At 37.9% G+C, this 27,540-nt stretch overlaps 1 protein-coding gene across 8 annotated transcripts in view; it reads right to left on the bottom strand.

Annotated features, from left to right (window-relative positions):
* Positions 1–27,540, bottom strand: part of NAV3 (neuron navigator 3) — a 507,738-nt gene that overhangs the window by 38,687 nt on the left and 441,511 nt on the right. For all 8 annotated transcript variants that reach the window (XM_054271027.1, XM_054271063.1, XM_054271035.1 and 5 more), the window contains 8 exons: positions 27,053–27,191; positions 23,579–23,855; positions 20,777–21,482; positions 18,739–19,227; positions 9,823–9,983; positions 7,790–7,978; positions 5,366–5,418; positions 754–777 (listed from right to left, as the gene is read on the bottom strand). In XM_054271027.1, coding sequence (XP_054127002.1) covers positions 754–777; positions 5,366–5,418; positions 7,790–7,978; positions 9,823–9,983; positions 18,739–19,227; positions 20,777–21,482; positions 23,579–23,855; positions 27,053–27,191 — 2,038 coding nt within the window. The remainder of the gene's footprint in view (positions 1–753; positions 778–5,365; positions 5,419–7,789; positions 7,979–9,822; positions 9,984–18,738; positions 19,228–20,776; positions 21,483–23,578; positions 23,856–27,052; positions 27,192–27,540) is intronic.

Below are 27,540 nucleotides of genomic sequence, written 5' to 3'. Positions count from 1 at the left end.
AACATCCTCAAAATATCTTTTTTTTGACTTTTCCTTTGATTAGAATAGTAAAAATAGGAGCTGCATAAATGCAGGAATTGGAAGGCATGTAGCTCTGTGAAGTGGAAATGCACCCCTTGGTGCTGTATTTTATTGCAGTTACTCTTTGGTGCCCTTTTAATACAATCAGGACTTCATTTTGAGAAAGGCTGTAATTGTATCCAGCTGCTGACCCAGGCTTATAACCCATTCTTATACGTTGTGAGGAGAAAGAAGCTATTTTCCATGTCAAATTTGATTTATATCTGAAATCAATCTGCATTGCTCTGAAATCCCTCAAAGTGGTCAGTTTCAGAAATTTAATATAATTCAAAATGTGAGGGAGAGAAGTTCAAAGCAATCATTTGAAGTATTTTTCCTCCTGAAAGGTAGCACCTTACCTTGAATAGCACAATTCCTTAGATCCTGCACAGAGTAGAATTAAGTCTGAAATCAGACCTATCTTAACTCCTCCACTCAACGCCCAGTTCTTACTGATTCTTTTCATCTTTTCAGAATGACAGCCAGGAGACTTTCTTCAGCACAATGCTAAGAAAACACCTTCTAGTTAACTAAAAGCTGCACCAGGTTTCCACCAATACTTCTCAAAAGGCGATGCAAAGACACAGGGTGTATTTTCCCCACCAACTATACAGTTTAGCCAACGCAGGTAAACAATAAACTAAAAAATAATGTAAGCAATACAGAAGTAAAAAAAGGAAGAAAAGTTATTACCTCTGAATGTGCCTTTTCTTCTGCCTGGAAGAAAACAAAGAAGAAATGGCTTAGAATCAGTGTGCAACATAATTCTGGTAATAGAACATAAAAGCCAGCCACACTGAAGTGAAATGAATAGCTGCACGCATCCATTACATTTAAGGAAGGTATCCAGTAAAAACAATAAATGGAACTATTTTCAACTGGCTTGGCAAAGTTCCAGCTGAAACCCCAAAGAGCTTGCCAGCATACAGACAAAACGAAATGGTGAAGAAGGAGGACCAGAACTGCAGAAACTGGAGCTACATTTCTAAGATACAAACAAAAATTTACTATGCTCTCACTGCATGGGCCTTAGTCTGATTCAAAAGAAAACATTTATGCTGCAATGATTATTAGGGCTCCTGGATTTAAATTTGCTTTACTGCATACCAAGACATGTCCTTAATATGATACTATGTAATTTCTGATAAGAGAAGTTGACAGCACTTCTCATTGGGAAAGGGGAGAGGAACTTGCGTCTTAATGTAATTTTGTCCATACAGAGTACTGACCAAAATATTAAAGGCTATCAAGGCATGTTAAAGTTTTCAATTAAACTTGCTAATATTTAATAATTTAGGTATTTTCCATATTGTAATATATTGTGTCACATATTGAAACTTTTTATTCAGCAGCCTTTTTCAACAAGCTAAGAAACGAAACCACTGCAAGGCAAACCTTTGAAAGTCATTCAGTTTCTAAGCTTTGGATCAGTCCTATTCAGGAGACATTTGGTGGACAGATAAGTCTTGCTTCAGTGGGATTCTAATGGAAAAGAATGGCATACAACAAGAAAGGAACCCTTTCATAACATAAAATAAGAATCAAATTAATCCACCCCATGGTCTGAAGTGGCCTATGTTCAGAGAAGCAGTCTATGTTATCTGGAAGAGAACAGTAAACAGTGGAAGGAAAATGTAGGTAAGCAATTATCTCTAAATAACATTAGATACCCTATGAAAACCCAAGGTAAGGGCACTTCAAAAGTTCTCTGGCATAGGACTGTCTGTCTTATACTTGGTGAGGAAAATCAGTATGGTTGAATTTGAGCCTGTATTAGGCATTAATTTTGTTGTCAGGATTTTAATGATTTGTAACAGAAATCCTTGTTTTGCTTTACCTTGCATAAGGGGAGAAAACTTCTGGAAAATGCCTCTTTCCATACATGCTTATCTGTTAGCAGTCACTAAACAGACTGTGATGCTATGATATTTACCCTGGCAAGACTTAGGGTAAATATCAGTTTAAAGTTTCAGCTTTTGGCTGAAACTACTTCAATACCTGACACATCACTATGTGAGGCTAATTTAGTATAATGATTTTTTTTTCTCATCACTGATGTGACACACTAACCTTCTGATGAATATTTACAAAAAGAAGATTTGCCTACAGAAAAAAAATTATATTCTATTCCCATTATTGTTACATCAAACATGCAGTACATGGAGGGTCACAAAGGCATTGAGGTGATGATGTCTTCTTATGATTTCTTCTATGACAACAAAAGCAAAAAATTAGGGTTGGTGACTTTTTCCTAGAACTGCCATGGGGGGACATGGTCCTTGTCCTTGGAGCACCAAACCTGCTGATGAAGGCATTGCTACATTTCCTTACCAGACAACTTCCTCAATGCACAAGGAAGTGTTGCTTCTCCCAAAGTTCAGAGAGGCAGCTCTCATAAGTCAGATTTTGTGGGCAATGAAGGAAGTAAATGAATGAGAATGACCAGGATTTTGGACCAGCTTAAAAAAACAGAATCTGACAACCAAACGCATCTCAGTAGTTTTTACTTCAGTTTATGCTCACACCATTGTAACCCAGAACTCAGCCACTGTTCCAATAGGCTCTAAAAGAAAAAAAAAAATCTTTTTCTCACTCTACTTCTGCATTATATGCATGCATCCCATCCTTGCAAGGATTATTTTTCTTTCTTTGAAGTCTTAGAACATTAAGGTACAAATGACATGTCCTTATAGAACTCTTCTGAGCACGGCCTAGCACAATCAATGAGGCCTAGGGAATCAGAGTGTAGCTAATGCTGAGAGCCGGTGCGGGAAATTGGCAATTAACTAAATAGGGGAAAATTTAAGTGTTTCACCTACTGAGCAGGAGGAGATTGAAAATGGAGACAACCTATCATAATTTTTTCAATTACTCACAGGGCTAAATGAATTCACTGCCAAAACTGAATCAGTTTACTATGTCTGCTCACATGGTATATTTTTCTGTGAAACAAAATGGAGGTCTCTGTACATGCATATCACTACAAGCTTGATTTCCAGTCTATGCAAGTTAAGTCCTGAGAACCAAATGCAAGTCAAGAAGAAAGCCAATGTATACAAAAAAGAGTAGTGAATGCAGAACTTCTGTGGCATTGGACTTATTCAATGGCAGAAAATAATGAAATGCCTCTTCTGAATCTCATATTCTAATTCCCAAAGAAACAATCTTCAGAGAATAACTTGTTTTCAACTATCCTCTGGTAATTATACATGAAGGTCTTGATCTTCATTTAGTACTTTGATTGAATTTCTCAAGTGACTAGGTCACAGAAAACACTAGAACTAAGGCTTAAGACAATGCTTGATAAATCTAAGAAATACATTTAATTTAGATAACCCTGTGAAGCTATCCCACTGCACTCTTCACTCAGCTGATGTGATACTGAGTGTTAAACTTTTCAGGCTCCTACTCCACTTATGCATCATCTTTTGATTAATTGCTGAAAATTTTAAACTATTTTCAAAGAGGGTTCAAGCAGAAGAAATTCAGATGAAAAATCTTTGCTAAAAGTCAATCCTAGTAATTATTTACACCAATTTATTTCTGGTCCTTTTCAGATTTTTCTGCAGCTTCCATTATCTTGCCTATATAATCCATTACTTAAGGAGTGGGGCTCAGCTGCAATGTGAATTCACAGTCAGAAGATATTTATAGTATGAACCTGGGTAAATAGTTTAAAGTTTATTTTGCAAGGAAAATACCACTCTTTAATATCATGGGGTTTAGTTAATATTTCCAAGATATTTTGTTGAAATATAAAAGGTTATATAAATAGTAAGTTTAGTAAATTCTTGCTACATTACACAACATCAGAACACAGATATTTCAGAGTTACTCACTTACTGGGTGCTGAAAGCATCCTGTGTCACTTTACAGCTTGATTTTTTTTCATCTATCAGTTTCATAACATTCTAATCTTTGGCATGAAAGCTTGAATTACAATTTTTGGCACACCTTCCCATGCAAACTGATAGTAGGGTCTCATAGACAAGGAAATAGTTCAAAAGGTTTTTTCAACCATGAAAACATCAGTGAGAAGCTTAACTCTGACTGTAAGTCATGCCTCACATGTAGCCAGCCTGCATATACATTCTACACCTCTCACCTTCACCTCCCCTCTCCTGCTTCCACATAATTCAGGACTGGTCTGGACTGGAATGACTTGCAACTTGCAGTTTAAGGCCTGTAAAAACCTAAGGCATGTGTACTCAATGTTTTAGACATGCCCTTGAAAGAACCTTTTCATGGTTAAACAGAGCTAGAAGAGGCACCATTGTGCATGGATACAATACACTTCCCAAGCTAACGTGAGTTTAGCATTGAGACAGAGCCACCACGTGCTACAAATCATCAAACTGCAGGAGCTTGGTATTCCTAGGCAAGAACTGGCTCTGGGTAGGGGAGGCCATCTCTGGAATGTCAGCTGACACCACTCAACAGCTGGACATACGGAGAGGACACACACTATTGATGAATGCATGGGATAAAGCAGGTAAGTGGGCGGCTCTCCTGTGAAAAGGGGTTCCTGCAGCATCTAGTTGTGTTAGTGACGAGGTTGCAAAGCAACTGCTGTGTATCAGCAAGAGAATGTCCAAACATCCCTATGGCTGATTTCTTGTTAGTAGAACAACCAAAGCAATAAATGATGCAGAATGTATTAAAAAAAATCCCCCATAAGATTAAAAAAAAGAACCAACCAAACAAAAAAATATAATAGAGGGAAAAAATCAATTACAGAACAACTTCTGGAGATAGAAACAGATATTACTCAACCTAATTAATTTAACTCATGAAGATTAAAGTTTTAGAAAGTTACTCTCTTCTCTTTTAAAATAACAATTACATGCTGCTACTTGCAAGTAAAATCAGTAGACACTTGAACTCCAAATTACATCTCCCTTACTCTAATGCAATCTTGTGGCTTTCAAGAAGTTTACCTCAAACAAGACCAGGAGAGAAGTAATTTTCTAAATTATGCACTAGCTGACGGTAAGCAAAATGACTCAAAATGGTCAACTACAAAAGCATAAGGACCCCCATAAGAGAGACACTCTTAGACTTTCACGTTGTTTTTAGCTTTCAAAATGTATACTAAGTGATTTTAAACATTAGTAAACAAATCACGTAAAAAGGTGAAAATAATGTTTTCTAAAATAGTATGCAGTAGTACAAAGCTGAAAACAAACATTCCTACTTTATTGCAGCAAAATTGTACTTCTCCTGGATCTCAAAGTATTGAAATTTTCACAAACAATGAACAAGAACAGAGGCAGGCAAAATTTTTTTCTAAAATATCAATACTCACCGTAGAGTAGAGAGAGGATGTGCTGGAGACAAGTGATAATGAGGACCCATGCACTTTAAGAAAAGGAAAATAACATGAAATATTGCTGAAAGCATAAAACTTCCCACATGTAGCTCAATAAGTAAACAAATTTTTATAATGAGAACCAATTTTCCACAAAGAACAATTATGAGCCATCAGTATAGAATAACTATTGATAGATTTCCCTGCAATTAGATTGTCCTATACAGAAAAACCATTTTCCTGGGTATGGGGCAGGTAAGTGAGACAATGACATTTTGTGTTATTATCAGCAAACCAAGCATCTCTTTTGTTGCTTTGACAAGAAATCACTTGATAAATACACTCTTCAGAGAAACCAGAAATCGAGCTGTTTATACACCTGTCCTAAATGAGTTTAGTAAGATACTATGCTTTGGAAAACATATCACATTTCTGTGGGGTGAGCTCCCAAGCTTTCCTCAGAAAGGCTGACCTGTGTAGTTGTAGTCCATGGGAAGGAGTAACTGTGAGGGGTAGTGACATATTTCCCTTAATCCTCAGTGGAGTCTGCCTCAAGAGCATTAAGTGAATGTTGCAGGGCTGCACTTTAAGAAATGGGGTTCCTGGCCTACCTGGAGATGGCAAATGAAGACTAAAACTGTAAAAAAACTTGCCCCTTCTGCTGACTCTCCTGAGGAAGGCTATATGCACATATAACTTCAAAGAAGATAATTTATTTCATTACCTTTTTTATTTTTGTTTTACAAGATGGGTTTTTAAAAAAATATTTATCTTTTGCCACAGTTTGATAAAAGAATTATTTTGCTTTAATAGCTAACTGTCTGCAACAAACAGACACAAGAATACTTGGATTAGCCAAATGGACTTTAAACCTAGTTTTTTACTTACAGAAATGTGGAACACTGACCACTGAAATGGAGTGGCTTCCAAAGTATGTTGATTTTCAGTCTCTGGTTTAAATATCTGAGCTAAACTGCCATTCTGCACCGTGGCTCTATGCATTACCTCACTTGTTTCACTTTAACCTTCCTCAGAGCTCCTATCTTAAAATACATCTGACCTTCTAAGAGCATCATTTCATGTTAATCTCTAATGATCATAAACTGCTGAAAACTGTTTATTGCTGCTGCATTGACTTTCATTTACTCAGGTTGATCACAGTTATCCACTCCAGCTGGACATGAAAGAGAACTAATGAAAAAGCTTTTATCAAAACCACTGGTGGCCCATTACTGAAATTCTACATTTAACACATTTTTTTTTTTATGCATTAATTGCTTTGTTTTCTCTACTATTCTTCCAGTGTTTCCTTTGATAATTCTGTTCCTCAGCAAAGGGTCTGTCCTTGAATTATGTGATATTCTTCTGTGCAGTCAGCCATCCTCTCTGTGCTGACAACTCACAGCTTGAGTTGTCCTGCACCCTGCTGCTAGTATTACAGATCCAGATGTCTGCCTGATATATCATCTAAAATACAGTAAAATGAATCAAAAAGGTAGAAGCATTATTTGTCTGTTGTTTTATCTAGGACTTTTTAAATTCCTTTTATCTTGTGACCTCTGGGGCTAAGGCAAGACTTTTTTAATTTGCCTATTACAAAGATAATTTACATTGTCATCACTTAGCAGTAAACAAGATGATTGTTATAGAATGAATTGCACAGGGTTTTAGTTGTCTTTTTTGTTTAATTAAAGCATTTAGAGGACTTTGCACTCATGGGAATTCTGCAAATAATCAGATTTACCAGAAATGTTAGTTAGAAGAAAACGTTACAGTGCATTTAATTAGGAGTTGTCAGGTTCTCTGTGGATTAAAAAAGACCAAAACCCAAAAAAAAAAAAAAAAATTCACCAAGTTCCAGATGTTGCAGATAGCATTAAAGAAAGCAAACAGTAATAATCTGCATAAAGTAGCGAGGTCAGTTCAAATTGCAGAATTTCAATAAAGAAATTCACATGGTGTTTGCTGAAGGAGGCTGTAGGAAAGTGGGGAATTTAAATGACTACAAAACAAAGGAGATGTTAAGTAGCATTGGTGTTTGGGGGAAAAAAAAAAGGAAGCACAGAAGTAGGACTAAGAAAGCAGAGAATACTGTAGTCGGGTATGTTCAGACATTTCAGATTTAGAGGAAAAAAGAATAATTTTCCAAGAATGGCTTCCTTTCCTCCAAAATTTCCGACAGGGGATTTGTACACGTATGAGATACATACAGCATTGCTTTTTACTGGGTGAAAATAATACCTTCCATGTTTCAGGATAAGAAAGGCTTGTGAGTCCAACTCAACACGATTAATATAAGCTTCACAAAATCATTTAAGTTTCTGTGGTGCAGGGTGCAGAAGAAATATTTTAAAATTTTACTATGCTTTGGACATCTATTTTGGGATGTGTTTATCAATTTAAGTAGTTACTCAGTCTTACCTTCTTCCATGCTGTCCCTGAATGAACCAGAATGACTGATTGCTCGTGGTCTCTCTTCCAAGGATGTGGCACTGCCACACAGCTGGGAGTCATCGTAGAGATCAAAAGAAGTGTCTTGTGCAGGGATGCTGTTTGAACGCATCATGCTGGGTCCAGGAAGGTTAAACTGTGATAGGTTGGTTGGACTCACTGGAATAAAAAGCTTTATTATTGAAGCACATTTCCATTAAGTGAATTTTGCTTCTGCACAATATTTTAATGTAGGACTAGCACGGTTAGGTGGACTTCATGCTCTTGAGACAATGGAAAGCTTTTATTCCTACACTTAAAGCTTCAACAAAAAGGTGGAGCAGATGGCCTCAAAGGAGCTGGATGACAATAATCCTGTAAAGCACATGGTAACGCTAACACTGGCGTCTAAACACCCTTTGGCAGCCCATAGAAAATCAATGGAGGAGATTCAAAAGTTAAAAAGGAAGAAGAGGTCATAAGTACTTTTATAAGCAGCTCTTCTAATTAATCAGTATCTGTATTTCATAGTTATATACCTTTATTACTGACTGCATATACTGGCTGTTAAGGCCAAAGTTTATTTGCATATATAAAATATTTATCCTTTGATTTACAGGAGCACACCTACCACTATACTAGGTTGAATATTTGTGCAAAGGCCTCAGCTGAATTTCATCCTAATAAAGAGGTGTAGTCAGACATAGTTGAAATCAAGAACAGCATTGATGAACCTACTTTAAGCTTTCACAAAGCTCTTTTACCAGGAGGAAGGAAAGCCTAGCTATGGTTACCCCAGACCACACCTCAATGCCTAGAAGAAAAACCTAACTGTGTAGCCAAATTCAGCCTCAGTATTTGGACTTCTAGTTTAGATCATCCAAGGTTTGTCCTAAAACTACCAGAACAGCTGTGCTGTGAGAGCAAATTATTCTACATGGATATGAAAACTGAAATAAAGCAAAGGACAATGAAAAAATAAATTTTAAACCCCATGATCTTATTTCTCTATATTGTGAGTACACAAGAACTACGAACAAAAAGAAAATGAGATGATTGTAAACAGAAAATAATATAGTGAAAAAACACTGCCTAGAACTGTGACACAAAAAAAACTGTCTAAAACTACAGGAGAAAAATTCAAAGCAGTGGCTTGTTTAGCGAGGATCCAATTTCATTTTTAAAAGTAGTTTACTTCTTTTTCCGTATGTAGTAAAGACTAACATGTGCATGTCTGATCAAATTCTTTTGAGTGATTGTAACCTACAGATGCCATAAGCTGTGACAGAGAGATAGAAGTCTTAATTCTTCAAAGGATGTTAGTAATTCCTTACTAGGGGCCTAAATCATAAAAACCTCATTGTGAACCTAAGCATGTGACAAGTTCTGTGGAGAGAAGTGGGTTTTACTCAGAATTAAAGAAAGAAATAATACTATAAAAAAAACCCAAAACTTGTGTTGAATTAATTTGAAACAATATTCAGAAGAACCAAATCTAAAACTTGGTTTGTAATCAAATAAAACTGCAATGTCACTCACATCCCTAAAATACTATATTGCATTCAAGGTTAGGTTTGGATTGGGCCCAGTGCAGTTATAGCCAGGTCCAGCTACTGAAACACATTGAAAAGGTCTATCTCAAAGCAAACCTCTATGTAGGAAAAATTCAATGTTTAGTTTCTTACATTCACTAAAATCACTGGAACAAATCCTACTGATTGTGAAGCCTAAAAGATGAATAGCTTTGAACTAGAAGCTAATTTCCAGCTCTCCCTCAAAATTTATGTCCTCGGTCAAGTCATAAAGAATCTCTGCTTCTTTTTTTCCTCTATGCAAAATAGGTGATACCTCGACCCACTTCATTAACCACACTGTGAGTTTCCCCTCATTAGTGAGGTACAACAATATGGTGATGACAATGTTAAAAATAAACTACCTAGTCTGGCAGACTAAGAAATATGTACAGTTGAATTTTATGCTTCCATTGACAAGAGGGAGAAACAGTGAAGGGAAACCGCATTTACCCAGGTTGGAGAAGTGATATTTTCCAGTTGCAGATGAAGACATAGCTGAAGGAGAAACAAGCGGGGACTGACTGCCAGTGTCCTGCAGGCCTCCGGTTGAATGGGAGCGCAGCCATTCCTTGCCTTCCTCCTGACTTGTCTGCCGGGATGATGGTGCATATCTGAAAAACCACAGCTGGCATGCTCAAGACAATGACAAGGTGATGCCTTAGAAAGAAACAGCTGTCACATAAATACCCTTCACCAGTTAGACAGAATAAATCCCTAGGAAAACATCAAGTCCAGTCAAGTGATTATCACCAGAGATTTTAACTAGGTACAGTTTACCATTGGGTTACACTGAAAACATATAGGACTTGAACCCCCCTACTCTTCATCCCCCTCCCCAAAACAGCATTCCCTTCTTTTGAAGAGACAGGATGATAAACTATAACAGACAGACAACTGAGCTGACAGAAAAAGACTTCAAAGCTATAGGAAGTGTACAGGTTGATGCAAAAGCTTGGAATCCGTATGGTTAGGATGGGGATAGGCAGAATAGAAGCCAAGGAACGTTAGTAGCCACTTACAAAATGACATCTGTCACACATCATGTGGGCAATTGATTAGACAACAGGAGTGAAACAGATCAACAACTCTGAAAGAGGAGTTTGCATTGGTAACGACAGATACTCATGATCTTATGCACTAGATGTGCCGCTCTGAATGCTACCTGACATTGTGTCCTGCCCCAAACTGAGGGGAGGGAAAGGGACAGGAAAAATAAAAAATTAGCAGAAAGAAGTTCTCTGGAAGGAAGAAGTTTGGCAATCAAATAATTAATCAACTGCTTCCTATGGTAAACCAATAAAACAACTGCAATGCGACATGTGGGCCAAGAGGGAGAACTGGTAACTCACTGGTCCAGCCTTGGCTGAGCTGGAAGAAGGGCAATTCTGGCAGTGATTAAACATTAAAATGTGCAGACACTGTGGGTCTTAATCAAGAGATTTGTTTTCAGCAATGTCTGAAAATCAGAATGAAATACTTTATTCAGACAAAATACTGCTGAGAAATGAACACCTCCTTTGCTACTGTCATGAGCTATCAGTGTTCCCCAAAACAGCAGAGCAGAAAGGGCTTTTGATATTCTGGCTTCAGGCTTGTGAGGCACAAGTGTTTCTGCTTAGAGAGAAAATTAAATGAACATGTAAGTTCTTGTGTTGTGCTTGGGGTTTTCTACAGTTTTTTACAGCAGTAAACCATATTGATCTTATTAAATATTTACTTCCTTTTTCCTTTCAAAAATACAGCTATGATCTTTGCCTATAATTGTGGTAGAGCACAAAGTTACTGAGTAGTTATCAGATTGGAAAGACGGCAAAACAAGAAATCAGGATGTGAGTTTTGGACTGGCTTCTCTGTACATTAAATCAAACGGATTTTTTTCCCTGGGCTAAGTGATCTTTTTTATATGCCTGTAAGCACTATTCCCACTCCAATTCACTTTCAGCTTTCAGCCACCATTACAGCTGTACAACCACAAACTTTGATCATCCCATAGTATCCTCACAGGGTCCTCATTATGCCTTTAATGTCTTCCACCTTTTCCATTCTCTCCAAATAATAAAAAAATTGACTAAATTCTTATTAAGGAACAGCTAGTGCAGAACGTCAGAAGGTGCAATATAGTGACAATAGTTTAGCACTATCTTAAAATTTCACAAATATTTCTTCATAACTCAGGAGATTTAATGGTGCAATCTCAGTTATTGGAAAGATGTAGTGTCTGTGTGCATGCACATATATCCTTGCTTGCCAAATCTTCCTGGATTGGGGAGATGGGCTTCCATGTCTCATGAGACTAACCAAGTTACCTAATAATCTTCTCTTTTCACTGTGGAGGAGAGAAGAGGGTAGATAAATGCTGTTTTCTGTGATGAAGATAGAATTTAGTGAAGTGTTAGTAGCAAAGCTGGATTCTGTATTGCTGGATAAGGACCAAGAAAACTGCATGGAGCAGAAAACATTTTATACTTACAAACCTTGGATAGTAAAATTAGTATTTTCTAGCCCTACCCTTCAGTAGCTCTCCAGTTCAAACTGCATGAATGTTTGAATGAGTCCAAAGTAAGATCCACCTCTAAAACCTTGTTTTTCTCCATAATGTTTTCAATAATTAGACCTATTGAATTGCATAAATATATTGTTCTGTCTCTTTTAGCTCTCCAGGATTCAATGCCTTTTAAAGATTCATTCCATAAGGAAATGATCCCTAATAGTATTTACTTTCCATGGTATATCTTGAAAGAAGATTTATTCCTTAGGCAGACATGGAAAGAAAAAGTCCATTGTTAAAATTTACATTTTATGGTTTGAATTGAAATTCCAAGAACTCTGTTGTAAACAGGATCAACAGAAGGAGAAAGAAAAATAAAGGCAGCATAGAAAAGGTTACAGGAAAAAAGAGAAGCAGCAGTCATGCTCAAAAATATATATACCTTAATCCCTTTTTGGGTAGTGTATTTCTGTCAAGCTGCATGCTGTTAAAACAAAAACAAAAAATCCCTAAGGACATACAGCAAACAGGACTGTTCAGAATCACAAATTTTAAAGCTGTAGGTTTGTATGAATAACAGAAGGTCATTTAACGCCTTTTCATATAACTTTCATGATAAATCCTTTACTCGTTGGAAGGAACAATAGGACATGGACTGCTGCACATTCATTTTTCATCTAGACATGCTCTGGGCTGGGTCAATAGTAATTTGGAGACTGTCCAAGTCAGAAAGAAGTGCTTCTTTACTATTTCTAACCTTTCTACAGCTTTGCTCTGCAATCTGTGTGAGAATCATATGGTCACAGTGTGAATCTTTTTTTTTTCACAGTTGCTTATGATAAGGCAATATATTTCCAAAAGAAATGAAGGCTGTGGCACCTGCTAAGAGGCAGCATGGCCTTGCCAGAAGCCAAATAACAGCTCTGCATGTAGAAATATGTCCTAAAGATTCAGAAACTTGGCGCTCTGTTGTTGAGGGGCTCACACAGTAAGGTGATGGTGGGGACAATGAAAAGTGGCACCAGAGCGATGTTCTATTTTCCTGCACACAAAGTGTCAAAGCGGCTGAATACCCAAAACACATGGATGGAGTTTTCCTCATTTAAACCCCATCACTGGAAGAGCACCCACTAGCCCTCCTTCCAAGTGCCATTTCAGCATTTCATCATAAAGTCTTGGTCTCTGGTCGGTGTGGTTTGAACTAGTTATCATCAAGTAAATATTGCCAAGTTCTCTCCCTTTAGAACATAGCTTAGTGTCATCACATGGGTCAAATAGCAAAATGGCTTCTGAAAGCTTCTGTATTACATATCATAATCACACCTCTGAGAGCAGCAGTAACTTAGGACCCTTGCTACCCAAGAAACACCCTTATTAAAGGTGTTTCCTGTTGAGCTGTGGGTGATGGGAGTCCTACTGTCATGTATCCTTGATCCTAGCAGATAAAGGCTGTGAAAACACTGCTGGCATGGACAATGCATTACTATCAGGGGTTGGGTAAATGGAAGCAAACTACTTTTACCACCAGTAAATTTTAGAGACAATTTTACTAGTTAAATAAAGGGCCTGGTTCTGCATTTGGAGAAAGCAAATGGAAAGAGAAAATCATCAGTATTTCAGCACAGGCCCAGTTATCATGATCCATGTGGAGTAATCCCATGGCCCATGTCAGACAGAGGACTGTATTTTCAGCATTTTGCTCCCAACATAACTAACAGGACCTAGAATGGCTGGCAAAAAGAAAACATAAATTTGAATGAATGATTTACTTTTTTTTTTCTTCACAGAGAAAAATGCAGCCTTGATGTTCCTTCATTTACCTTTATGTACCTCTAAATTTCAAGATGAATAAACATAATCAAAACACCAGTTTCTTATGCAAACACTTAAAAGTGCAAATGAACAATGTATTTTCCAATATTACTTTGACTTGGAGATATATTTATTTAAAAGTAATCTATAGCACATTATCTAAAAATAAGGGAGTCAGTTCTCCTTTAAACCAACCCGTAAGCCAAAAGGTATGCCAGTCATATAAGTAGGTTAAGAGTGACCATAAGATTTTCCAAAAATCTTTTGAATTCAGATGATCAAATGAAATAGAGATGAATATTCCTCAACATAAACATGGAATTATTGCAACTGCATTAAAGTAAGTGTAGCAAAAGCTCATTGTGTGTTTTTAAAATAATAATGCTTACAAAGATGCTCCTAGATTTTAGATAATTATATGAAACCATTAAGCAAAGTTTCATGTAACTATTACTTCAGACCAATAACTGCCCTTATCTTTTTAATATCTGAAATCATTCATCCACCAAAACCTGGGTTCATTGCTTCCACAGAAACTGGACTTTTGGTAAATAGAACTTAATGTACCTCACATCTCTGGAGTTGATAATGATAATAAAGACATTCCTTTCCTGAAAGAAGCAATGCATACATGGACAAAGAGCAATATAAAGTGAGGATGAGAATATAAAAATATTCCTGATATTTTCCTTTGCTAGGTAAAGTGGAAAAAGCAATCTTGCAAAAAGATGAAGACATAGGCTGAAGTTATCAAGCCCACTGCATCTCATTCTCTTTTGTTTATTTTACACTGCTGAAACTGACTATAACTTTTATGAGGGAAATTACAGGAAGCCTTACATTCACCATTTTCCTACCTGCCCTTGGTGATGAGGTTATCTTGGGAAAGGGCCATAATAGTATATCCCTGAGCTACATATAACTCTTTCAGAGCTATATAGAGCTAAGGAATAAAACAAATTATTGCAAGCTAAGAAACAGATAGGGAGCTCCATGACAGGCTGGGCCAAGCTGATATGGGTCTTACAAATTAGTTTCTACAAAGTCTAGGCATATAAGAAAATCTGATACGTGACGCACTGCTTCACACCTTACAACCAAAACTATAAATTATGATAATTTCAAATAATTGAAAGTTTTGAAGGGCTTAAATGGATTTCAATGCACTTTCCTAGCACTCAAAACTACACATTCTTTTAAAGCAAACTAGAGAAAGCCAGTCATGTAAGTAAAAACCACTTCCACTCTGCTAATCTTAAAATGCAGCTATTACTGCTGATCAGACCACTGTTTATTTCTATATTGCTGCATTTTTATGCCTTCCTTGCTGTGTCCTTCAGATTAAGCATAAGAAAGTTACAAATTGGCAATGCTCAACAGCAATTAAGGGTTTGAAAGAACTACTGGTGATGTGCCCACTTGGAAAATTTTACAACTAAAGCAGTAATGTTTTCAATTAACCCCAGAAGATGGTTTTATTTTAGAGTATAAGTACCTGCATGATCATTTTAATCCCTCTGAATTGCTGTAAGGTACAAGTGTCCTCCCATATAGGGAGCTACACTGCTACAACAGTAGAATTAGACTTTTCTGTATACTGCTAGTGCAAAACCATCAAAAGGCCTAAGAGAGGTGCAAAATAATTTCCTTCTGAAAAAAAAATATTTTGCTTGCTTTTACGGAGTCTATTTTCTGGTTGCTGCAATGCAACAGAATCTCATTGAATGCCACAGAATTTGGCTAGAGTGAGCTCTGACACTGCACTCCAGGAGCTGTCAGGGAGCTCTGCGTTGATGCCGTACCATCACTCAGTGGGCAGCCTGAAAACTGTGGGCAAAGTCTGAGCATCCCTGTAGGGACAGGGGGGTAAAAATAGCAGAGACCTTGCAGATTTGCTGTCTCCATGAAAGGTGACTCTTTTTTTGGAGGCAGCCAACGGCTATTTTCTTTCAAAGAAAATGCAGATGTACTCTGAGATTTTGTTCTCATTTTCTGTGTTCCTTCCAGCTGTTCCTTCCTAAAACTTGGTGTCCCAAAGTATCAAGTATAATGGGATATCTACTTTCTAAAACTTATATACAACATTTTCATTTTCAAAATGCTCTGTCCCAGCACGGCGCTACAACTCTGTACACAGGTACTGCAAGATAGCCTCACTATTTTCCATTTTGTACATATGCAAATATATCCTGCCCTGTATATCCTTTCAGACTAATCAGCCTTTGGTCACTCACCTTCAGTAACTCTTTACCAACTAGCACTTTTCCCCCCATTTGCTTATGAGAGTGTTATTAGGAATAGCACTTAAAGCTTTAGTAAATTCAGGATTTTTATTGCATTTACTATTTTTCTGCCATTCAGAGAGCATACTTTCCTGCAAATGAATTAAATTAGCCTTTATTATTTAAAAGGCTGTTAATGACTAATCTCATGTTATTTGTTACTTAACCTATTTTGTTTAATGTCTTCTGTATTTTTCCAGGCAAACTGGCCTTCCCATAATGCCCTTGCTCTCCATCCCTGCTCTCCTCCTCACTCTTTCCTCAGCAGAGAGCCTTTGAAAACTTTTCTCCAATTCTAATGACTTCAGGGTTTCAGGCTCTGCCTGAAGCAGGGAAATGAAAAGTTCATCAGGACCAGTAAACCGAAGATAACTTCAACCTTTTCATTTCCTCTTAGTATGCTTTCCATTACTGATACTTATCCACCAAATTACAGCTAATGCTTCAATGAAATAAATTTGAATTTTTTATATCATCTATCATTAGCTCTCTCCTCTCTTTCAGTATTTTCCTGCATTTTCTCTGCACAGACTTTATGTTGCTTGCTATTTGTACCTCATGGTGCACTTTGGGCTTTCTGATTTTGTCCCTACATTATGTTAGTACATCTGATTGTAAGGACTGCTGATTCAGCCTTTTGCAAGCTCTAGGGTGACTGAAGAAAAAGAAAAAACCTCCTTGCAGATAATTTTTTATGCTACGCCATTCTATAATTAGTATAATGAAAGGCATTTCAAATATGACATTACAAAGAAAAAAGGACATCATGTGCTGCCAAGCATATCTGTCTCCAATGTTGCAAATCAATGCTTTTGTTGTGAAAAAATACTTTGCTACAAGTAAGTTTTCATGTATAAAAGAGTTTAGAAAATCAGCACTTTTATCAGACCTTTTAGAAAAATTGAACTTCAAAAACCCTGTTGGGGCTATAATTCAAGAAATGACACCATTTACTCTAGGTACATATATTTGTTTTGAGGCCAGATCAACATGAACAATGGCTCTCACTGGACTCAATCATAATATCCCCATATGGACTAATCTGAAGCTTAAAAATATTGCCAACAGCAAAGTATTTGGAACCACTGAAATTAAGTCACTGAACAAATACATAAAGTATTAGCAGTGGAGGTTGCTCAGAAGCTTCTGCCAAGCCATTAATTTTTGAAATGTGATTTTTACGATTGTGTGTATCAATATAATTTTTGGCATGAATTCATACTGGTCCACATCATTCTAGTGACCTCATCATATATGTGGCAGTGAAGGATTTTGTAAGCTTAGTATTAATAACTGACCTTTGAAGAAATATTGTCACATTCAGTTCATAGTACACAAATTTAAATACCTATTTAAAAATTAAAGGCAAAGTGCAAACTACAAATTGCTCGTGTATCAGTGTATTTATAACTACTATATTGTTAACAATTCTATATATTGTTAGTGTACATTATATTGATACATATATATGCTTTATAAGTATTAAAATACTATATAGTATATAATTATAATATAATTTGCATATTAGTAAGAGGTGCGACTTTTAGCTGATATAGTAATACTTATGAATGCAACATAAGAAAATGAAATCTATGAAAAGTTTCCATCTAGATTTCTCAAGGTTTTGATTATGAGGTTTTTTAAAATGCTGGCTTACTGAAAGTGGATTCCTTCTATGCAAAGGATGGGTACTGAACAATCTCTGAGTTTATATAATAAAAGGCAAAAAAACTCTACGTTGTATGTTAAAGGTCTTTTCTCCTTAAATGTGTGGGATGTTAAAAAACTAATTAAGTTTAAAATATTTTTGACTGATTCAGTAAAATTTCATTTTTTGAATCAAAGGCTAATGAAATATTTAATATTGATTTTACAGTCCCCATGTGAGATAAGAGTTTCACTGTCAAATCCTGAAAATTTTCATGGGAAACAGAAGTTACTTAGTTCCTAGAAAAGATTTTTTTTTCTCTCCTTCCAAAGCCAGATAAGTGTTTCAAAAAGAAAAAAAAAATTAAAAAAGGGGAAAAAAAAGAAAAAATCAAAGAAAAAATCTTGGTTCAACTGTGCCAGACTGGTCACACCTTTTATAATGTAATTTAAATGGTAAAATGTCTGCACATAAAAAAATTCTTTAATAGAGCAAACAGAAAAACATTTTCTTGCGTTTCTCTGTCTGTTCTGGGCACTTGCCAGGACTGATCATATAACAAGAATCTCATCTTGTAAACTGCCTCCCTGCCAGTGAAGCTGCACTTCAGTAAGGATCTGTGTAATGATTACCATGTAAGAAGAAACTTGTCAAGACTGAGTATTTTAAGGCAATACTGGTCAGCTGAAGACCAGGACACACCAGCTCTGCCTGTGCTTTCAGCTAATGGGAAGAGAAAAGCAGGGATCCCCCAGTTGGAGGTTTGCTTGCTTTGGAACTGCCAAATGCTGGGACAGCAGGTGGATCCTGCTGCAGGAATCAGTATGTGCCTCTTGGCTGTTTACACTTGCCTTTAGTTAGACAATTTTCCCCCTTTTCTCTCACTGTCTCCAGAACAAGGGAACCCAAAAAAATTCTCAAGGTAGAAAAAGTGCTTGTAAAACCTTAAAAGGCAGTTGATTCCACATTATAACGCCTTTCAGCTCTCTTTTCTTCCTTCCTTTTATTACATAAAGGACAAAGCTGTTAATTAAACAGCGACCCTTTAGGAAAAAAGGTGGAGGGTTTATTTTTTTGGCTCCTGTCCTTTTGCCTCTCACTTATTTTGTGGTCACTATATCTATAGGTAAGCTCACCTTTCCGAAAGAGTAGATCTGACGCTTCCAGTCCTCATGAGCAGGCTCTGAACCTCCTGAGTGCTTGTTGTCAGTCCAGAGAGAGAGCCATGATGGCTAAGAGGGAGGTCAATAGACTCGGAACTGGTGTGAAGGCTAGTCATGGACTGGTAACTTGGTGTGTCCTTACTGCCCGCTGAAGAGCTGCTGAGGTTTGCAGCCCACACAAGAGCACCTGATGTGAAAGAGTGCACTGAGGCAGGACTGGAAGCCAGGGAGTGACTTAAGCTTACAACATCTGCATTTAAGTCCGAAGGTTTACTGAAGAGGGGGCTGCTGCTACCACTTTGCCCACCTGCACTGCCCATGCTGCCTGTGCCCGAGGATGGCGATTCCAGGCTGCCTTGCCGTGCCAATGTGGTACTAGGGCTGGGCATTGCCGATGTGGGTTTCACACCTTCAGTACTGGGTGCAGAGGCAGCTTTACCACTTGCCTTGGCACCAAACAACCTAAATGTAAAACAAATAGCTTTAGAGAAACTGATAGCCGCATTAAACATTCATGGCGCAACATCCTAAGAGCCAAACGACACATTTTTAATTACTGCTACGAAAATCACGCCTACCTAGTTGATCAATAACAGCACAAATTTAAATTCACTTAACCATATCACAATAATCATGGTTTGTTTCTTTAGTAACCGCTTACTCACTCCTATTCAGATGTGCTCTTTGCACAGACCCTCCCAGAGAGAGGAAAAATAATCACATTTTTGTCTTCCTAGTTCATAAACAGATTACACTTTCACCCAAATTCAGTAATTAAGCATTCCCAAGTCATTAGCTTTTAAACTCCTCACCTCTCAAATCTGCTTAAATGATTGCAACAAACACTTGCAAAATCCTAAATCCTTCATAGTTTAATAAACATCTAAGTATTTGTGCAAAATTCCCCTCTTATTGTTTTTTTTGCACAGATGGTCATGCAGTCATCAGTCACGTAGTAACCACTCAGAATAAACTGCACCATGGCTAAATGGGCTCAGTTTGTCTCCAAGGGCAGTAATGATAAAACTGTATGTCACATAATATCTTCCAGCAATTCTAGATATGAAAATTCTATAGTGATGATGAAAAAATAGATTTCAAGTCCTCTAAAATTTGAATTAAAAGGTCATGCAATGTTTTAATGTATTTCTGGAAATATTTTAACCTGAAGTTAACGTACAGCTTCTAAATTAATGGTAAAAAAATGCAAAAGTTATCATGATGTAAAGTAAGCATGTCTAGCAAGATAAGAACCCGTTTTACATTCTACCAAGCCCACAAAACTAAGCTGCAGCTTCCCAGCTGTCTGGAGATGATGTTTTGGTAAATAGGCACAAGAGGGCACTATTGGCTTCTTCTCCAGCAGTGAAAGTGCTCCATCCCAATTCATGGAGCATTCATCCAGATTTATACTTCCAGAAATGTTACAATAGAGCATTTACAATTGAAATTTAGCCTTGCCAATGCTTGTCAAAAAATGGAACGAAGCTGCTAAGATAATGAAGTGTTTGTAGCTGGAGCTGCCAACAATGGGAAAGTAAATCTAACTCTATAATTTATAAAGAGCTCTTCAATTCTCCATCCAGAATGTGGCAATGCCTGTTCCATTAAAAGAATGTGCCTGAACATAGGGTCCTTCTTCCCTTTGGGAGTTTACTGCAGTATTGAGAAGAAACTGCACATGTGGCTGAACTTAGAATCATAGAACATCTTGCGTAGGAAGGGGCCCATCAGGATCAGTGATTCCACCTTCTAAGCTTCAAACTATGGTTATGGGGATGTACCTAAAATGCTTAAACCTAAGGGAGCAGCCATTTCAGGTCTGAGGAAGTCTTCAAATCTCAAAGAAATCATTGTGTTGCATGAAAAAAATACCGCCCTTTTATTTTCCTGTACTTGACTTGTTTGTGGCAAAATATTCCCTGAAAAGGCTTTTTGCACAGTACTTCAACATACTGAAAATCCCTGCTTTAGATATTGCAACTTCAGGGAATCACAGAAATGCACTAACCTTCGAAATGTGGGGGAAGCAATATCTGGGTATTTGGAACCTGGCTGTCTAAGTCCTGGTGTGCCGGAGGCGCTTGCTGAAGTTGGGCTGGATTTAGGGGAGCTGGACAGCGAGACGCTTTCAGAATCGGACACGGCCACTTTCTCTTTTTCCTTGTCCGTCTGGTTGATGGTGACAGGGCTGGACCTCCCGGACCCGATCTTGCTCGGCTCTCGCAGTTTGGTGGCAGCAGCACCCGCAGACTTGCTGCTCACATTGGAGTCGATGCTGCTGGTGCTGGAGCGGTGGCCGCCGCGGCCGGGGATCCCGGTGCCGCTGGATTTCGAGGGGCGAGGCAGACTCCGGTACTGCAGAGTTGTCTTTGAGCTCACATGCAGGACGCCGTCGTCCTGGTTTTGGGAACCATCTAAGCTCGTCTTCCTCCCTGCGTTGGATTTCCCACTGATGGCTGAGGATTTTGGCATTTTTCCCAGCGTTGCTGACCCGCTTGTGATCGTAGCTCCACTTGTGGTGATTATGGTAGAAGATCCCAACCCAGATTTCTTGAATCCAAATGACCCTGTAGCAGTTGATCTCCCAATGCCAGAGGGAGGCTTTTTCCCTTCATCACCACTGCTCTTCCCTGCATCTGATGGAGATCTCTGTATGGAGGCTCCTTTCAGCGGAGTTTTCACTTTTTCTGAAGCTTTTGCATCATCAGTTTTTCCTAAGTAAAAGAATATTTGAAAAGGTCACTTGTGTTTAAGCGGCAATGTCTAAATATCTAATTTCAACACTGTATGATTACACTTTCAAAATGAAAAAATACACAAATAGAATTCCCCTAAGAAAACAGACCAGTTTGGTCTTTAGTCTCCCATCAGCTATCTGTAGGACACATTACAGATAAGCTTTAAGTATTAAATGCTTGAAATTCCCGTGAGAACTTCCACTTTCATAGATAGGTGGAAAATGTAGTTGTAGAAAATTATCTTGAATGAACCATAAGGAATCTTGACTGAATTTTTTTTCTGTTAACAGTATTTCTATATGAAAGAAATACTACTTGAAAATTAAATATTACATGCAATAAACATCTCCTGAAGTATGACATCAATGATGTGTGTAGAAATTAGTGGTACTTATAGAGTTCTTTAGTTTTCACTGATTACATCTTTTTAGCGTATGACTAAGCTTGTTCTGGTTAGTGACACAAAATTATCAGGGAGAGATTATGTTATGGAATGAATCGTCTTGATCTGTAACAATATCAATTACACAAGTTAATTAGTCTTTGTTGTATCCTTGATGACTTCTCAAGATTTTTGATTTTTTTTGTGAGGTTTTCTTCAGTCCTGTCTAGGCTTGTGACTATATAACATATATTTATATTTTCTTCCATATTTCCTAAAACTTTATTGTTACATGCAGGAAGGTCAAACTAAGATGTTCTGCTATACCAGAAAGTATCCTTTTCCTGTTTTACAAATAGATAAAAATCGCCATTTCAATTCTAATTTATCTCTAAGCATTTACTGTATACCACTAATAACTCCTAAAACATAGGAAAGTTTTTTCATTTACTCTTGAAGTAATTATGGAAGCTTTGGAGGTGGATGACCTAATTTCTCTTAAGAAACTAAAATGTAATAAAGAGTGACACCTGCAAAGCAGAACTAACTCCACTCATGTTTTTATCCAGCTCACACTTTATGCTACACAAACAGATGCACACGCCATGATACAGATCAGACTCTGACCCAGCAAACTTACAGCTAACTAGTAGCTAAGGCCTCAATTCTGTGTTGCACAGTGGCTGCCTGATCGCCTTGAGCAAAACAGATCTGGAAAGCTTAGCTTGGTGTTCAGCAAACCTTTAATTATCTCCATTTTTAATTGCTACTAGAGGGATATAAGTTCTGTATCCATATGATCACCATGACAGTGCTCCTCAGGGTTCTCTCAGACCAGAGACTGATCAATCTTTGGCAGTTCCAAATTGCAAAGAAACAAAAGGGGTTCACAAAGAGCAGGAACTTATTCTGAGGCGATCTTTGTTAGTTGCTCTTACCACTAGGGGTTCAAGCATGCACTGTTGTCTCAGGACATGAAAAAGCACCAGAAAATGTTCTACTGAGAATACACATTTCCTTAGTAAAATGATGGATTAGGATTAGATGCTTTTAATAATTATCTCTTTCATCAGCTTTGTATTTTTGCTTCAAAAGTAGATTGCAGAAGTGGTTACTACTTCTGAGAGGCTTTCCAAAATTAGGTAGGAGGGCATTTAGCACTGAAATGTGTAAAAAGACTTTTTGTTTTACAATTTTTTATCACTTAACAGTGATAAAAAGAGCACTCATAGTATGTGGAATGTGATAATTCAGCTTTAGTTCAGAAATAACTAAAAATATCATTTGGAGTCCCCTCCCTTGAATATTAAATCTTTTTGATTCAGCTTCTAATATTTGGCCATTTCTATCCATATGTTGAATTATCAAAAGTAAGTTTTTCTAGAGAATAAGGATAAGGCACTGATGATTAGTCCAAAAATACTTCTAAGAATTAATAGGCATTGACATACACAGATGACAGCACAACAAAATGCAATCACAGTTTTGTTATGTATGCACCTATGTGTACTTAATAAATTATTATTATGCATGTAGCAAACTAACAGAAATGAAAATGTTATTTTAATATTAAAATCTGAGCTTTCAGTCATTTGTGGAAGGAGCAAACAATGCATATAGTATGCATACATCTATAACATCCATCAGTTATTTTAAAACCACTGTAATCTGAACTACAGAAGTTTCCTACCTGGGGTCTTGAGTGCACTTGTTCCTGCTTTGTGCCTGGACTGAGTTGTTCCCACTTGTGCAGTCATGCCTCTCCTCCAAGATCCAGTCTGTGACACAGAGAGAGATGTTTTCTGTCCCCCCTTCTCCGACTCTTCAGACAGCCCCGAGGGAAGGCCTTTCCACTTGCCACTGCCGTCTACGCTGCTGTCAAAGTCTTCCTCTGGCTTCTTCAGCTCTTCAGTGCTTCCCCAAGTTTCACTGTCTGTAACTGAGCGCTTCTCTGAGTCTGTCTTCAGCTACAAGAGATTTGTGTGAGAAATGGTCAGTCCCAGCATCTCTGTTATTTGCCGATTTCTTAAATTATAGTAGGGGAGGAGAATTTGGCCTATTTGCAGCAAGGGCCACAGAAACTTCTAAAACATTAGTACACTGATTCCAAAAGTTTGAAAACATACAAAATATAGCCATTTGGGGATGACATTTCTCCTTCTTTTATTTGCAAAAGATTTAATCCCTTTCCTTTATAAACTATAATACAGTGAAAGGTAATTCACTCTAATTATCAGTGGTGATACCCTATTGTTCCTCAATTAAATCTAAATTTCAGAAGTGAATCACTGTGCTGAGAGGTTTAACTAAAAGCTTGGGTGAGCAATTTCCTGAATACACTACTAAAATCACCTCAGCCTGGCTTCTTGCCTTTTCCTACCCAAGACTTCCAAGGACTGGATTAGGAATATTTCTCCAGCAGAACAGAGTATGTTGTGCCACCAGTGACTAAGGATAGCATCTTCCCCAAAAATACTTGTGCTACAGCTGATGGCTTTTCTACTGGCCTGTCTCCATAGAAATGAATTCTGTCGAACAAGAAACTCTCTCTAGCTATATCAGCTAACGGAGCAAAAAAGAGGCTTATGCCAGCACTACTCATCCGTGGTGTGAAGGCAAGCAGCTGGGCTTATGTTTCCTCTGAAACTCAGACCCACTTGGAGGATACACCAGTGAGGACCTAAATCCCCTGCGGCATCTGCTTTCCCTGAGGCATGCTGATAAGGGAGTGCTGAAGGGGCAGCCCAACAAGACAATGTAGAAGCTGTGAAAGTGGCTTAAATAGAAACAGAGACTGACCCTACCCTCTGTGTCTCACAAGACTGGTGTTCTTTGTGCTGACAGGCTCCTCAGTGTAACCCTTCCTTCTGTGTTTTTCTGCAGCCTCCTGACCTCAGTCTGAAGCCTTATTTGCACATCGCCCTCTCACCACTCCTACTTGCCTCTGCCCCTCTTTAACAGCAAAAATATGGTGCTGCTCTCAGGTATCACCAGCCTAAGAGGGGCTGCAAAATGGAACTCATTGAGGGACTGGCTATTTATTATCCTGGGCTGTCACAGCTCCTTCACCACAGAGACCCCTCTGTGGCTGTGTCCCAGGCACTGCTGCCACAGGGAAGATTAATACTGATTACATGACAGACAGAATAATCAGTTCCTGTTTACATATTTGTCAGCTGAGATGTACAAAAGGCAAAAGCTCACTACATTTCCATAATTACGTATGTTCTTTGGATGAGCTAGCACAGACTATGGGTAAGGATTGACAAAAAAAAAGCCCAAGCAAATATCTACAAAAATATTGCAGTGTTCTTCAAAACAAGTTTTCATTGAAGTTATTGCTACAACATGTGTAACAGGTAACAACATGCTTACAGACATTTTATCATAAATGAATGACTGTAAATGTATAGTCATACATTTTTAAAGCAAACTGCTTAATTAAAAAAAAAAAGAGTAGTACAATACTTTCTAAAAGCCTCTGTTCACCATTATAATTCTTGTAATAAGAAAACAACAACAAAATAGGCAATTTCTGTCTCAGTCTATAGCCAACCTTTACTGCTTCCGTCACTTAAAAAGATTGAGAAAGAGATCTCTGTGTTGCAGTATATCTAAGACCTGAAAAAAGCTGTCAAAATGAGTATTCTGTTCATCTCAGCTTCTGATTGAGATTGCCACCTAGACTGGAATACAGTGAGTTCTGCTTAATGTGCCTGCTAAAGGCATACCTGATAAACGTATTTTCCTAGTTTTCATAATATAAGCAAACTCTGGAATGAAACTAAAATTTGAACATGCACTGCATCTTTGTCTATCGCTGAAAAATTTGCAAATAAAACAGAGGCTTATTATAGAGTAGCTAGAACATGATATTACCCAAATGAAAAAAAAAAAAACAACCACAGAGTTAAAAAGTCAGCCTGAGATTTCCCAATCCTGATGACTATGCAGTGGAACAAGCAAACCAGAACTAGCTGGCCATCACTGTTGATGTGAAAGGGAAGAGGTTGATCTCCAGCTAAAAACCATGGAAGTCCTGATGGAGTGGGAAAGGCAATGGCAAGGGCTGAAGAATGTTGGCATTTGAGTGACTACCTGAATACAGCATTGGTCTGGTATCTGTCCTGTTGGAGATTAAAGTAATTTTCATTCCAAAAGTAACTATATTTCCCTATTGTCTGGGGGAAATAACAAATATGTGTTTTTATCCTGCTCACAGAGTCTGCTGAAATCTACACTGACAAAACAGACCTCTGAATTGCAGACACTGGCTGCCTGCAGGAGTCTAAATGGAATCAGAAGTGTCAGTCTTGTGTCCTGCGTACTTGACATCAAATCACTGGAGGCAGCCACTCTTCCCCTGTGCTGAGTGCTCAAAGTTCCCTACTAGTGAACAGGAGATGACATGGCAGAGAATATTTTCCTATTGAGACAAACTTTTCTGGTTTTATTTCTTTTTTGGAGGGAACCAAGTCCTGCAAGGATTCTGTATTGACTTCTCTGTTACTAGCCATTTTGAGGGGAGCTGGGAAGAAATGCTTGGATACCTGCCACAAGAGCTTTACATACACAGACACACACATATATGTATGATGTATATAGTTTGTGTCTGTATGGTATTAAGAACTCTATTTTGACACAATGCATTGTCACCTTGCATTGACACTTTCATCCCGGGATCTCAGTGGGGAGAAGACAATCTCTGCCATTTAAAAGGACAGTACAGCCCATAAATTTCTTCCCTAATGTGTTTCAGCTCATAAAAAGCAAAAAATATATTATTTTTTATTGTGTTATCTGTTGGAAGAGATGCTCCAAATGAGCTGAAGTGAGTAGAAATCCATGATCACAGATCCAATCATACTGTGTTTGCTTTGTGTTAGGGTGCAGCTGGGGTGGGACCTGGGCTGCTCCCCCAGGGTGGGAAGAGCTGGGTCTCACCAGCCAGCACCTTCAGCAGTGACACAAATCCTGGGAGCAGGGAATTTGGAATGTCAGCTCACAGCCCAAGGCTGGGTCAATGGAGTCTACGGCTTCTTGCATCCAGGTGTAATAGAGGATTTTGTAAGATATGAATACCTCATTCGTTTAGAGGCATTGATACCAAACTTTTTCTATCCTGTATAGGGATATTGCAACAAATGGCAACAAAGCTACTCACCTGGGCATGAGTGTTCTTCCTTGAAGAGGCTGTTATGTTGGAATAAGAGCTGACAGATGAGGTGGTATTCAAATCATCTGTGCTGAGGTTGTCAAGAGTGTCACTGAGGCCACTGCTAACCGAGCTGCTGTCATCCCAGCTGCAGAGAAAAGAGCACATCTACTTTACATAATGTGTCTCACCATGTAGAAGGTATCTCAAAATCAATAGATGTGATTACTTATTTTTCAAGTGATTTACCAGAAACTTTTCAGTAATATTTCCTAAGGTTCAATGAATATGGTTCTTCAGACTTTTGAATTAATTATTCACTTGCAGTCAAGTGGTTGCTTGTTCAACTAATGAAAGATGCAGGTGTCCTTAAAAAATTACCATCAGATCTAAGTGTAAGCCATTAAAACAGTTTGTTTCATGCTTCATTGCAATCACATTCATTATACTGGCAGGGAAATCCATTAAGCTTACCTGATATTGCCAGTCTCAAAAAT

This window comes from Melozone crissalis, unplaced genomic scaffold (genome assembly GCF_028551555.1).
Source record: "Melozone crissalis strain CALT ecotype California unplaced genomic scaffold, PUWL_Pcris_2 ptg000004l_1, whole genome shotgun sequence".
In the NCBI taxonomy this organism is placed as follows: Eukaryota; Metazoa; Chordata; class Aves; order Passeriformes; family Passerellidae; genus Melozone; species Melozone crissalis.
This window is presented reverse-complemented; position numbering and strand designations above follow the sequence as displayed.